We start from the raw sequence: 13,477 nt of genomic DNA on the forward strand, positions 1-13,477 counted from the left end.
ATGTATTATTGATGTCCCATTTTACTTGAGAAAAGCAAAAATGAATTTAATGGCAAAGCAATGTTTCCAATGAACATTGATGGGAGAAGTGGCAGTATTTCATCGAACAAAATTCCTGTTGTAGCCCTTCCATTTTAGGCAGTTATAAGAAGTCACCCGCTTGTCTTTTCATATTACAAGTAGTCCTCAACTTATGACCACAATTGAGCCCAAAATTTCTGTTGCTAAGCAAGACAGTTAAGTGAATTTTGCCCCATTTTATGACCTTTCTTGCCACACTTGTTAAGTGAATCACTGCAGTTGTTCAGTTAGTAACAGAATTGTTAAGTGACTCTGGCTTCCCCATTGACTTTGCTCGTCATAAGGTCACAAAAGGTGACGCTGCAACCATCATAAATATGAGCCAGTTGTCAAGCATTTTAATTTTGATCACATGACCCTGGGGACACTGCAATAGTCATTAGTGTGAAAAATGGTCATAAGTCAACTTTTCTCAGTGCTGTTGTAACTAAACAGTCACTAAATGAACTGATGTAAGTCCAGGACTATATTACTTGGAGTGCAGTTTCAATGCTTTTAAATTTCTGGAGACTTCCCTGGTATTTTTTTGTTTTTTCATTTAAATTATCTTTCTCTAACTTGTGCTTCAGAACTCCAGCCAACACTGATTTCTACCCTAAAAACTCAGAAAGACAATACAGCAGAAGGAGCTGGTAAAAGACAACTTTTTTTATTATTATTATTGGCTTATAGGCTGGCAGGAAGGAGAAAAAAAAAATCCTCTCTCTTCCAATTCACCAATCATCTTTGGACAAAAATAGAGGGTTTGGGCCAAAAATGGCTCTTGAAAATCTGATACAAAAGTAGGCTGAGGTGGAGGGGGATCAGTCCGAGGCTGTACGCAGCTCCTAGACCCTTTCGCATCCCACCTGCCACAGGGTGGAAGGGCACATTGGCGCTGACCTCCCCAAGAGTAAAAAGGACCCTGAAATTGTACTCCTGAAAATGGGGAGAGATTTACATGGGGGAGAAAGGAGAACAAAAAAATGGCAAAATGGCACCGGCCCTTCCTTCCATTCACTGTTCCTCACAGGGATAGTTAATTTTAAACCAAAGTATACACACAAGCCCGGTTTGTGTGCAAAGGATCTTCTTTTAAGACACTTACTGGGGAGGAAAAAAAGAGAGATGGAGAATTTCTAAGAACTTGCTGTAGAAAGATTGATGGGTGGGGGTGGGGGTGGCAGAGACAGGGCACAGTGGTAGAGCTACTTTTGTCAGGGTGTCTCTAGTGTTCCTGTCTTTGTGTGCGTGTGTTTTGTCAAGATGTGTCAGAAGCCCCTCTCAGAACAGCTGTTATAGCTAAGTCAGTGTTTCTCCATAATCTTGACAACTTTTAAGATGTGCGGCCTTCAAATCTCAGAATTCCCCAGCCAGTTTCTGGGACTTGAAGTCCGCACATCTTAAAAGCTGCCAAGATTGAGAAACACCGATCTTAGCATTCAAATCACAGAAGCTGAGGCTTCTCGGTTGGACAAAAAAAAAAAAAAAAAAGAGGTAATTAACCCTTCCGGCCCATCTGTAGTGTGAAACTGAGGTTACCCATTTTGAATTAAAGCTTGTGGGAGCCAAGGCCGGAGGGAGGACAGAATTTGAACGGTATGGCTTGAGAGGAGCTCTGAACCCTGTCTACCGATTTTTGGTAGTGGAGGAAAATGGTGCCGAGGCGGAAGGAGCAATGGCCAGATCTATTAATATTTCCGCTGCAGCTTCTGGAAGTCACTGGTGTTCAGGCGTGGCCGAGGCAGATCCCCAAACATCTCTGTGCCATCTGAAACCCGCAGCACCAAAGCTCTCATGCTGGCGGCAATTTTCTCGAGGTCAGGAGACGAATGCTGCAAAGAGGAATGGAAGTGAGAAAATGGAGAATGGGTTTGCTTTTCCTCTTGCACCTCCCAATTTCCTCGACTGTTTCCCTTGTTCCTTGTAGTTATTGATAATGAGAAATTGTGAATCTGACTTCTCTTCCACCATTACAGATAATCCTCGACTTACAAGAGTTCATTCAGTGACCGCTCAAAGTTACAACAACACTGAAAAAAGGGACTTACGACCATTCTTCACACAACTATTGCAGCATCCTCATGGTCACATGATCAAACTTCAGATGCTTGGCAACTGATTCATATTTATGACGGTTGCAGTGTATGGGGTCTTAATCAGCGACCTCCTGATCAGCAGTCAATGGGGAAGCCAGATTCACTTAACTATGTTACTAACTTCACAATTGCAATGGTTCACTGCAAGGGGCAAAACTTACTTAACAAATATCTCAGCCACAGAAATTTTGGGCTCAGCTGTAGTCATAAGTCGAGGACTTTTTTTCTATACCAGTTCATACTCTTAATTAAGAAAACAAAAAGAACCACCTGGAAAGCTGATTTTCTATACAAAATACTCATTATAGATAGTCCTCAACTTACAGCCATCCATTTAGTGACCATCCAAAGTTACAACAGCTTTGAAAAAGTGACTTATGACTGGATTCTCAGAGTTATGACTGTTCCAAGGGAACATGATCAAAATTTGGATGCTGGGCAACTGGCATGTATTTAAGATAGTTGCAGCATCCTGGGGTGATGTGATTGCCAGTTATGACCTTCCCAGTTGCTCCCAACAAACAAAGTCATTGGAGAAAGCTGGATTCTCTTAGCAACTGTATGATTTTCTTAATGATTGCAGTGATTTGCTTAACCATGGCAAAAAGGTTGTGAAATTGGATGTGAGTCATTTAATTGCCTTGCTTAGCGATGGGAATCCTGGTCTTAATTGTGATCGTAAGTCAAGGACTATTTATATACCATTTTCCATTACCTGCTCAAAGGAATGAAAACTTTTAATGTGATTAAAGAACTGCAAGCCACTTCTGATTTTTCTCCAGAAACTAGTTTGAAGCCCCTTTTTTGTAAAGTCTTTTCCTCTGAAGTATGTAACTGTAGGATTTCCCTTTTCCTCATTATACCTACCTAAGTGGTTTATGGGTAAATGACGCTCGGTATAGGGATAATTGAGAAACAACAAATAAAGCCAAAAGTCACAACTGAATTAGGCACAATTGAATGGTCAAGATAGTGGACAAAGAGCCAACCCTTAAACCAGTGTTTCCAAACCTTCCAAATTGAAGAGAAGTGGACTTCAACTCCCAGAATTCTCAGAAATGGCTACACTGGCTGTGGAATTCTTGGACTTGAGGTCCATATACCTGGAAATTGCCCAGGTTGGGAAACTTTGTATTAGGCTGTTGCATTTCTATGATTTGCTATTCCAAACTATGAAAAATAGTTTGATGGGGCCCAATGCCCTGCTCAGTCCAGAAACCCATATTAAAGCATGGCTAACAAATTGCTGCCTGTATTTTCTTTAAAACACATCTAAAGCAGGGACCCACAACCTGTTTGGGTATTTGGCTTGAACTGCTCTTACTGTAAGAAAGTCTTCTATACAGTTCATTCTGTCTGCTTTGATCTGTCTTCCTGTAACCTGAGAGCATTTTCCTGTGTTCCATCCTTTGGGATGATGAAAAACAGATTTTTAACCTTTTTCTGCAAGACCTTATTTCAGGTTCTTGGAAATCTAGCAATTCTCCCCTCGCTCATCTTTTCTAAAGCACAAATATATAAAGCTCCCTCAGACTCTCTCCAAAGACATAATTTTGTCCCTGAGCAGGCTCCTTTAACATGTTGCAAATTCTGAGTCCTCCTTAAAAAGTGGCAGCCAGAAATGCAAAATATGCTCAAGATGGTCACTCAAATTTGTAAACTTATCACTACATCAGGACGGTACAATTTTTCACTTTTAAAAAAGAAGGGAATTTGTAACGCCCTCCCCCCGAAAGCATAATATATATTTATTCAGGGCCCCAATCACAATCACTTCCAAAAAATGAGGGAACCCTTCTCTGATGGCATCACCCTCATGTCTTCTCTGGCTGAAAAGACCAGCAGGGAAGTCGAGTCTGTGGTTGGGAAAAGGTTGCCTAAAAGCCCTTGGAATCTAATCAGGCTTTTAGGCTGAATTAAGCAGTTTGTTCTCTACTTTCAGACCTGAGATAGGCTCAGCCACAACAACCCCTCTCAAGGATTTTATTACAGGTAGTCCTTGACTTATGACCAAAATTGGGACCAGGATTTCCACCATGAAGCAAAGTGGTGGTAAAATGAATCTTGCCTGATTTATGCCCCCCGTTCTTTTCAGCCACGTTTATTAAGCAAATCACTGCAATTAAGCGAAGCAGGTGGGTTGTTAATCAAATCCAGTTTTCTTCATTCATTTTGTTTGTTGGGAAGATGGCTGGGAAAGTGGCAAATGGTGATCACATGACCCCTGGGACATTGCAGTTGTTGTAAATACATGCTGGTTGCCAGAATTTTGATCACTAACCATGGGAATGCTGTGGAAGTTATAATGTAAGTGTGAGGACCCGCCGTAAGTCATATTTTTCAGTGCTGTCGTAACTTTGAACGATCACTAAATGAATGGTTGTAATTCAAGGACCACCTGTACTTAGTTGTTGAGGCTCCAGCAACACCCAAGGAAAAAAGAAAGTGTCCCAACAGCCCTTCTGCTTTCCCAGAAGACAGACTCTCAAGGAGCACTTTGACCCACCTTACTGTTCTCTTCGTCAGAGGATCGCATCTCTTGGCGTTGCTCTTTAAAGCCCCAGATGGGCACGGAGACTGGGAGGGATTTGGCATACTGATGGCTTGGGGGTGGAGGAGCTGTCTGTCCTGGAGCCTCCTCACTCAGACTCCCATCTGAGAAAAAGTGGGGATTTGGGAGGGAAAAAAAAGCTTAGACCAAATGTGCAACATTTGAAAAAGAGCTGTAGGCATCCGAAGCCTGATCTAAAACCAGGAGTTATGATTAATCCCTTTCATTTTGTTGAATTACAACTCCCAAAATCATTAATCTTTGGCCACGTTTGGCTGAAGCAACCGGGAGTTGCGATTCAACATTCAGAGTCAGAGTTAGGCAACCTTTTAGGACAAAGGCACATCTGGAATTTCGACAGCATGTGCCAGATGCACTTTCCCGGCCAGTCACAAAACACTAATTTACTAAGGTTCTCTATCACGCCAGTGTGACCTTGATAAGCTCAAGGGGATTCCTGCAAATAGATACAAAGCTGCAGGCAAGTGCATTGTTGTGCAGCATGTTGCCTTCCTTTTTTCTTATGACAAGCCTCTTTCAAAAGTGGGCAGCTATGGAAGGGTCTAGCTACACACTAACGTCTTCAAACTACCTCAGATTTTCCATCTCTCTGAACTTTATTCAAAAACTTTCCAAGTATGTACAAGAATGTGTTAAACTTTGGCGTAGATCAGTGGTGGTGAACCTACGGCACGGGTGCCAGAGGCGGCACTCAGAGCCCTCTCTGTGGGCACACGTGCTGTTCCCCCAGCCTTGCCTCCCTCCGTGACCTCTCCCCTCCAGCAGCCCCCCTGAAGGAGACTTGCCCTCGAGCGTGGCCCACACAGAGCAGTGCAGCCAAGAACATGGGAGCCAGGCAGCGTAGACAAAACTCTGCACTCATACCCCATCGCACACAGTTGATGCTGTGGGGTGTGGGCAGAGGGTGTGGTCGCCATGGCACTGCTGAGCGATCTGTGGCAGGCCCTGGAGGGGGTGAGTGGCTCTGCGGGTAGACGGGGTGGGGGCAGAGCGGGGCTGGGGCCAGTTTTTGGGCACGGTCTCTAAAAGGTTCGCCATCACTAGATTATACATTCTTGAAGATATTTTTTATCAAGTAATATCTGGAATGCTTATTTTTAGATCTGGCCAAGGCTATTCTCATTCAGCACTTCTCCATATTCTGTTTCCTGAAAATCCCAGGAAGCCAGAGATTGATTCATCAGTAGAGCAACCTTAAATCTATAATTTAAAACTTCCGCTCACCCTGTAATATAGTTTCAATTCCAAAGAGAACTGAAGATCTAGAAAAGACAAATGAAATGAAGCATCTCCCTGGGGCTTCAAATACCATTATAGTCAATTAATAAAGTTTTCCTTTTATGGCAGCCTTCCTTAATCTGGCACCTTCCAGTCCCACTGCAAATACAGTTCCCAGAATTCCCAGTCTGCATGGCCAAACATAGGAAATCCTGGTTGCTGGATTGAATACTGTTAAATTGGAGATGGCTGTCATAAAGCATTCAAGCTTCTGAGTTTTTGAAAACTCAAGTGATAATATACAGATTATTTACAAAAGTGTCAAATGTATAAATAGTGAGGAGTTATAACTTGTAAAATACAACTGTGGAGAATGACATTAAATATAAATAGGGAAAAAGTTGAGAACAAGTCTTCCCAAGAAAGTAAATTGGATCCACTCAGACATGCCTAGCAGTCTCTTTAAAGACTAATTAGACCAAGCAATTAAGGGAGCCAACTGGGTAGAGAAGACATAGCCCCACATATTAGATTGATCTCTGTTTAATTATCCCTCACATTGATATCCTTTCTCCAAGGAATAGACAAAGCAGTCCCCCCTTTCTTTCTCTTCTCTCAACAAATTTGCAAAGTATGCTAGACTAGCCAAAGTCATCCAGTGAACGGCTGAAGAGGTTTCTTTTTTATTCTCTTAGTCACTAAAATTATGCTTGTTACATGTACAGGTAGTTCTCGACTTACAACAGTTCGTTTAGTGACCATTCAAAGTTACAACAGCTCTGAAAAAAGTGACTTATGACCATTTTTCACATTTACGACCATTGCAGCATCCCCATGGGCACGTGGTCAAAATTCAGACACTTGGCAATTGACTCATACTTATGATGGCTGCAGTATCCCAGGGCCATGGGATTATCTTTTGCAACCTTCTGACAACCAAAGTCAATGGGGAAGGCAGATTTGTTTAACAACCGGGATAGTACCTTAACAACGGCAGTGATTCACTTAACAACTGTGGCAAGAAAGGTCATAAAATGTGTCAAATTTCACTTAACTGTTTCGTTTAGCCACAGACATTTTGGGCTCATTTGTGGTCGTACGTTGAGGACTACCTGTAATTGAACCTCACTAGGCTTGTCAGGAAGATCCTTACAGCAAATGAGGACTTCATGGAAGAAGCTGAAACCAAAAATTCACAGGACGTTTGGACTAATCCAGCAGATTTGGATCATTCTGAGAAGGGAGGATACCTATTCCATAACAAGAATAGGGAAAAATTCAAAGGATTAGCTGGGTTCAGTGTTGTCGTTCTTACACAGTGCTACTTCACTCACCGTCAGTGCTCTCCACATCGGAATCAAAAAAAGGCTCATAATCTTGGCTTGGAGAATCTTCGTCCATCACAAACAGACCTAAAAATGGATTGTTATCTTAAAATGTAGAATGACAGTGGCTGTCCATACAAGGATCCCTCATGTTACAATCCTGTCTCTCAACATATTGATAATCACTTTTTATCCTTCAGCTGAATAGAAATGCTGCCTTTCTCATGCTACCTTTTTTTTAAAAGAATTCTTTGTATCCAAAATAATACCATCACAATTGGAAGCTATCAACCAGCTTGCACGAACATCAAGGTTTTCTAAATACAGCACAAGTGATAGGGTGTGTGTTTGAAACATCACATCAGACCAGTTAGAACCAACCATGCTCAATATAATAGTTTTCAGCAACTGACTTGGAATCTGAAACAAAGCACACTTCAATGGCTGCTTGAAAATCCTACTTTTTATTTTAATTTATAAATTTCCTAGGAAGGCAAGGCTGAAAATATATATCAACCCTCAGGTGAGGCAAGAACAATATAAGATGGAGGAAAGGATGGAGAAGAAAAAAAAAGTGACACAGTGAAGGAGTTGTCATGGTAGCTTAATAGGCCTCCTCCATTAATAAATGTGGATTAAGGCTTACATTATTGCAATTAAATGAGCCTGTGGACCCTCCATTCACACAGACTCCTTTCATGTCAGCAGATGACAGTAAGACATCTGAAAGGAATGCACCTCAAATATGAGAAGCCAGTTTTAAAAGAAAGATATTACATTGTAGGATTACAGAGAGCTGAGGTAATGCAGGAATTAAGATACTAAACTAGAAAGTGTTAGGCCATGAGTTCTAGTCCTCCCTTAGGCATGGAAGCCAGCTGGAGGACTTTGAGCCAGACAATCCCTCACAGGATTGTTGTTGTGAGGAAAATGGGAGATGAGAGAATTACTTATGCTATAAAAATGTATTTTATATAATGTATAAAATAAAGGTGGGATATGTCAAATAATGTTATAGCACATGTTGCTGCTTATACAAGTAATTCTCAACATATGAATGGCACTAAAAAAATGACTTATGACTAGGATTCACTTTTACAACAGTTACAGTCTCCCCCACGGTTATGTGATCAAAATTTGGGCATTTGGTAATAGGCATTTATGATGATTGCAGTGTCCTGGGATCATGTGATTGCTGTTTGCAACCTTCCCAGCCAACCTCTGACAAGCAAAGTCAATGGGAGAAGCCAGATTCACTGAACAACTATGGCAAAAAGGTCATAAACAGAAGCATGATGCACTTAACAACCTCCTTGCTTAACAATAGAAATTCTGGACCAAACTGTGGTCATAAGTTGAGAGCTAGATACATAATGCCTCAATGCAGCTCATAAAGCTACAACAAAGTATAAAGCATGAAAACAATGAAATCAAAATCAATAGTTAAAAAGGCTGAGCAAAAGAGATTCTTTTTTACTAACTTAAACTCTAGAGGAGTGGGGGGGGGGTCAAACAGGCTTCCCTGGAGATAGCCTTTCATACATGATAGATACGTGCGCAACCTAATGTTCTGAAGCAGTAAATGTTCTGCTCCTTCTCTGGACTTTGGCTGTTCTGGATTGCTCCACAGTTACTTACTGAACAACCAGGATCAGAACAGTCTGAAGGAGGAATGGAATATTTCAAGATGCTAAGCTTAAAGTAGATGACCTACTTTTCCAGCAAGTCAAAATATACTGTCAACCAGCGTGACTTTATAGTCGGACTGTTAGATGTAATTCTAGAGAGACTACTGTTCCATCCCTCAGCCACAAATCTTATTTAGATCAGCTATTGCCTTTTAGTTTATCTCAGAGGGGTGTGAAGAAGATAACAACAGTGATTGCAGTAGATTGTTTTTTAAACAAGTTGTGGCCTTAGTATCTCAAGCACTCCTAAGGCCACATGCCTCTTTTGAATATTAAGTTCAACAGAAAAGGCCTTTTTAAAGACATCCCTCTGGCTTCATTTTCCGAGCTCCATTTGTGGGGCTTCTATCTTATTTCCAAACTTGGGATGCACACTACGCTCCTGCTCTTTCCACCTTTATGAAAAAAGTCTAGACCAGGGGTAGGCAACCTTGGCTCTTTTACGACTCGTGGAGTTCAACTCCCAGAATTCCTGAGTCAGTCCACGAGTCATAAAAGAGCCAAGGTTGCCTACCCTGGTCTAGACCCTTTCCCTTCAGATTTTTCAGTTTCAGCTTTCTTAATAATTCTTGTAATTGTTTTTATGAGATTTTAAGATGTTTTGGCCTTTTGAGTGCTTCATGGGAGGAAATGTAAAATATAAATTATTACAGGAAAAATAATAGAAGGAAACCATGTTGGCTTGAAAGAAGGACAGAATAAAACCATGACACACCAACAGCATGAGGAAAAGCTTCTCTTCAAATAATCTTACACATCTCCAGGCAAGTGTTCACTATACTCAGATTTGTTTTGCTGAGAGATGAAACTACATCAGTTACTTTCAGGTCACTCCTGAGGGAAGGCAGGAGTATGTCAGGCCAGAGAGAGAGACATAGCACAGTATTTGGTTCAGAGTGTCCTATTTTATGTACTCCAGATTTGCTTGTAATCATGTATATGATAAACACTCCTTATGCAAAGAGCGTTCAGGCCAATGAGGAAGACTGAAACCTGGCTACAGCCTGCAGGAAATTAGGTGTGCTTCACAAGATAGATTCAGTGGCTCAAAATGGAGCCTATTAGACATAGGACAATGTATTTTGCAAGTTGTAGGCCAACACGCCTCTTCACACAACTCAACAATCCCAGTTAGCTCAAATGGGTTCTCCTAAGCCTGGAAGCTAAAAAATCTTTCTGCACACATCTTCAGGCTTCATTCAGGACTGTTGTATGCATTAAATACATAGCAAGAGAGACTAAAGGTTCACAGGGCAAGGTACAAAGACACACCCAACATGGATCCATTAGATACAGTAGCTAAGACTAGAAGCCATGAAAGTATCCAATCTCCTTTTTCAGGCATGTGCTCACAAGTGACTTCTATCTCTTTCTACAATATGAACAAAGTACCTTTAAGAATTCTGAGGATTCTCAAATTAAGCTATGTGAAATGCTTCTCAGCACCTGAAAAATTGTTATCTAAAGGTAACTTGTTACATCTACACCTGATATGAATTATTGTGACTAGATAAATTCACATTCCTTAATATAGCTGTTCTGTATCTTTCAAACGACAAAACCAATTTGAAATGTTATACTCCTATATATCAATCTATAGACCAACAAGATCTTCAGCTGAGATTTGGCTCTGAGCTGCAGCAGATAAATACTTGGGACTTTTTTGGTAAAGGATCCCAATTCTGAAACACTCATTCACTCAGGGTTCCATTTTGTTCCCAAAATGAAATTGCTCTTCGTTTTTATTAATTATTTTATTGCTTTTTCAGGGGACCTTTAAATGATATGAATTCATATTTTTTTTTTCCTTTCAGGCTCCAGCACACTAACAATTTGTTATTCTGCTACTTTTTCATTGGCCTTTTAAGCTATAATAAAGTTACCCTGTTAAATTCTTTTTGCTTGCTGATTTGCAAGTCCTTTTAGCAGAAAAATAAAGTATAAAGGCCAAAAGGGAGATAGAGAGGAATGCAAGGGACTGTGCATAATTGTGTGTTCACTTCATTCTCAAACTGCTACCCACTCTTCTGTCAAACCTAATACCTTGGAGTGTGCCTTCTCACTTCAGCAGAGCATTTTGTCACAACTGTAACATTAGGAAAGGAAAAGTGCTACTAGTACATAGTGTTTATTCTTGCTAAAAAATGTGATGCGAAGCTAGTGCCTTCAAGCAGCTCACCAAGCCTTAACTCAATGTGACTTTTCTTATTATACAAGTCACAGTTCTAAAACTATGTTCAAGCAAGTCAAGGTTTGGCACAAGGTGTGAATCAGGTTGCTTTTCTTAATGGATCCAGTTAAAATGTAGTCCATTACACTCTTAACTTTACTTATTGTGGATTTCTACATTCAGGCATCTGACGGTTGGATTTTAACTCCCCTGGGCCTTCTATCCAGATGCTGGCTGGCAGGTATTGGAAGTTAAAGTCTGACACATCTGGAGAACACTTGACTGGGGAAGGTTGACCTTTGTTATAGAACTTTATAAAAAAAAAGCTATAGGTCTCTACCTTCACCCTGTAATTTCCAGAGTGCTGTCCAAGCCTGGCTTTTCAAGCAAAGCTTTGGAGTGAGCAGTCTACTGGGTTGATATTTGACAATTATATACTTATTGCAGGCTACTTGAACAATTTATAGAAAAACAAGCTATAAATGCAAACTTGTTGCACAGATACATACCAGTAGTGTCACTAGGAGGGTCTCTCCCACTGGATTGTTCCAGTTCAGTCAATGTATTTCTGTCCCCTTCATCATCTTCATCTTCATGTTCTTGGCCTCCTGAAGCCTGAGGCAAGTCCCCCTGGAAGGTAGGCGTCCTGTGTGGGGCAGGTTCATCTGGAGCATAAGTAGGAGGGTAACTTTGGGAGTAGGATCCTTGTGGGGGAGGTGGACGAGGGATTGAGGGAGGGCGGGCAGCATAAGTGAAAGCAGTGGTTTTGTGAACCACTGCGATATCTTCGAGGTAGCGTTGAACGGCATCTGCTAGAGCCCCACTTCCATGCTGCGCATAGCTGTAGTTGCCAGGGGGTGGTGCCCGGAAGGCTGTGAGCAAAACAATTTCATTGCCCGTTTGACGCCGGTACTGTTCCGCTGCAGCCACCAGGGCTACCCAATTTTCCTTATGATTATCTGCCATATCTGTCATCCTGCAGGCAAACAAAATGAAAAGGACCCTGAGGCTAAACCATTGCACAGTGGAAGACAACTCATCCATAGTTAAAAAGCTGAGCTGAAGAAAATATTAAAATATTCATAGGAAGGAAACAAGCACCTGTTTCTAAGCGACACAAATACTGCACTGCAACAGGCATTCAAATTCACATGATGCCTTTTTAAAAGACAACTTCTGCTGCCTATGGTTGTTTTTGCCCAGTCAAAAAGTAAAATATTTTTAGTCAATTTGCCTAGCCAATTAATCAGCTGAATGTCACTGCCCTAGTTCGCTCTGGGGCACTTTTATGAGAGAACAGGAATGGACAAAAGGCCAAGAAACCTGGTCTGCCTCAGAGAGAGGTAATTCAGTTTAGTAGAGTAACCAGGGCCTGAATTCAGAACACCTGGCATTGACCAGGAGCTTTTTTTTAAAAAAGTTAAAACGCCACGATGAACAGCCTTGTATGAAAACCAAGAGAGGCCACAGTACATCTTCTGGAAGAGCCAAAGAAGCTGGACACCTCTGGGTTTCTTTCATGGCGAGAAGCAGCCAGAGCAGGAGCTTGCAAGAGGCAAGCAACCAACGGTGGTGTGCAGGGCAGAAAGTGGGGTTCAGATGATCAAGATTGCTTTGGAAAGAGCATGCACCAGATGTGGGGGAGTGGGGTGCAGAGAAGGCTGTACAGGGAGGAAAGCCCCCTTTTCCAGAGAGAAAGAGGTAAAAAGGGGGCACCAAAGCAAATGATACAGCCCTGGAATAAAAGCAAGGAGTGGGTGGGGGGGACACATACCGACAGATAGACAGACAGCACTGTGAGGAAGAAGGGACGCCCCCGGGCACAAGTCTTCGCTTCTCTCCCCAGCCCTCCCCCCCCCTCCACAAGCAGGGCTCCGAAAGGAAGCGGCGGGGGGGCGCATATTACCTTCTCCTGTCTCTTATTTCTTTTTTTTTTTCCTCGCTTAAGCACCGGAGACCAGTTCCCTCCCAGCCCCCTTGGGGGGTCAGCAGCCGGAATCCTGACCTCTCACCTTTAACCCTTCCCAGGACACTTATGCTGCCCCCTCCTCCTCCTCTTCTAAACAACAACCGCCACCTCCCCCTCCCCACCCCCAAGACTCCGCCTCCTCCGACCGCCCTCACAAGACATGAGACCAGCGCCCACCCATTGCCCTTTTCAAAGATGGAGAGCGGGGAACAAAGGAGGGCGTCGGGGAGAGGGAGGAGTTGAGAACGTCGATTGGCCTTCTTATGCCCGGCCCAAAGATGGCATCGGAAAGGGTGAGCTTTTCCTCGTGCGCATGCGTGTGATTGTTTATCAAATCGGGGGTTCACCTTAAATATTAAATTCATTCATTTTTACA

At 42.2% G+C, this 13,477-nt stretch overlaps 1 protein-coding gene across 2 annotated transcripts; it reads right to left on the reverse strand.

The window, feature by feature from the left end:
* Positions 1-707: 707 nt before the first annotated feature.
* AKT1S1 (AKT1 substrate 1) lies at positions 708-13,196 on the reverse strand. Of its 2 annotated transcripts, none has more exons than XM_039335271.1 (5): positions 13,039-13,196; positions 11,642-12,108; positions 7,284-7,361; positions 4,666-4,814; positions 708-1,895 (listed from the first exon to the last, which is right to left on the reverse strand). In XM_039335271.1, the coding sequence occupies exons 2-5, from the start codon at positions 12,105-12,107 to the stop codon at positions 1,752-1,754; spliced, it is 837 nt and encodes a 278-aa protein (XP_039191205.1). In that variant the 5' UTR covers position 12,108; positions 13,039-13,196; the 3' UTR covers positions 708-1,751. The 2 variants fall into 2 exon arrangements, with proteins under 2 accessions (XP_039191205.1, XP_039191206.1); XM_039335272.1 differs by having other exon boundaries at positions 13,145-13,176.
* Positions 13,197-13,477: the final 281 nt, after the last annotated feature.

This window comes from Crotalus tigris, unplaced genomic scaffold (assembly GCF_016545835.1).
Source record: "Crotalus tigris isolate CLP2741 ecotype Arizona unplaced genomic scaffold, ASM1654583v1 scf7180000017639.5415321, whole genome shotgun sequence".
Classification (NCBI taxonomy): Eukaryota; Metazoa; Chordata; class Lepidosauria; order Squamata; family Viperidae; genus Crotalus; species Crotalus tigris.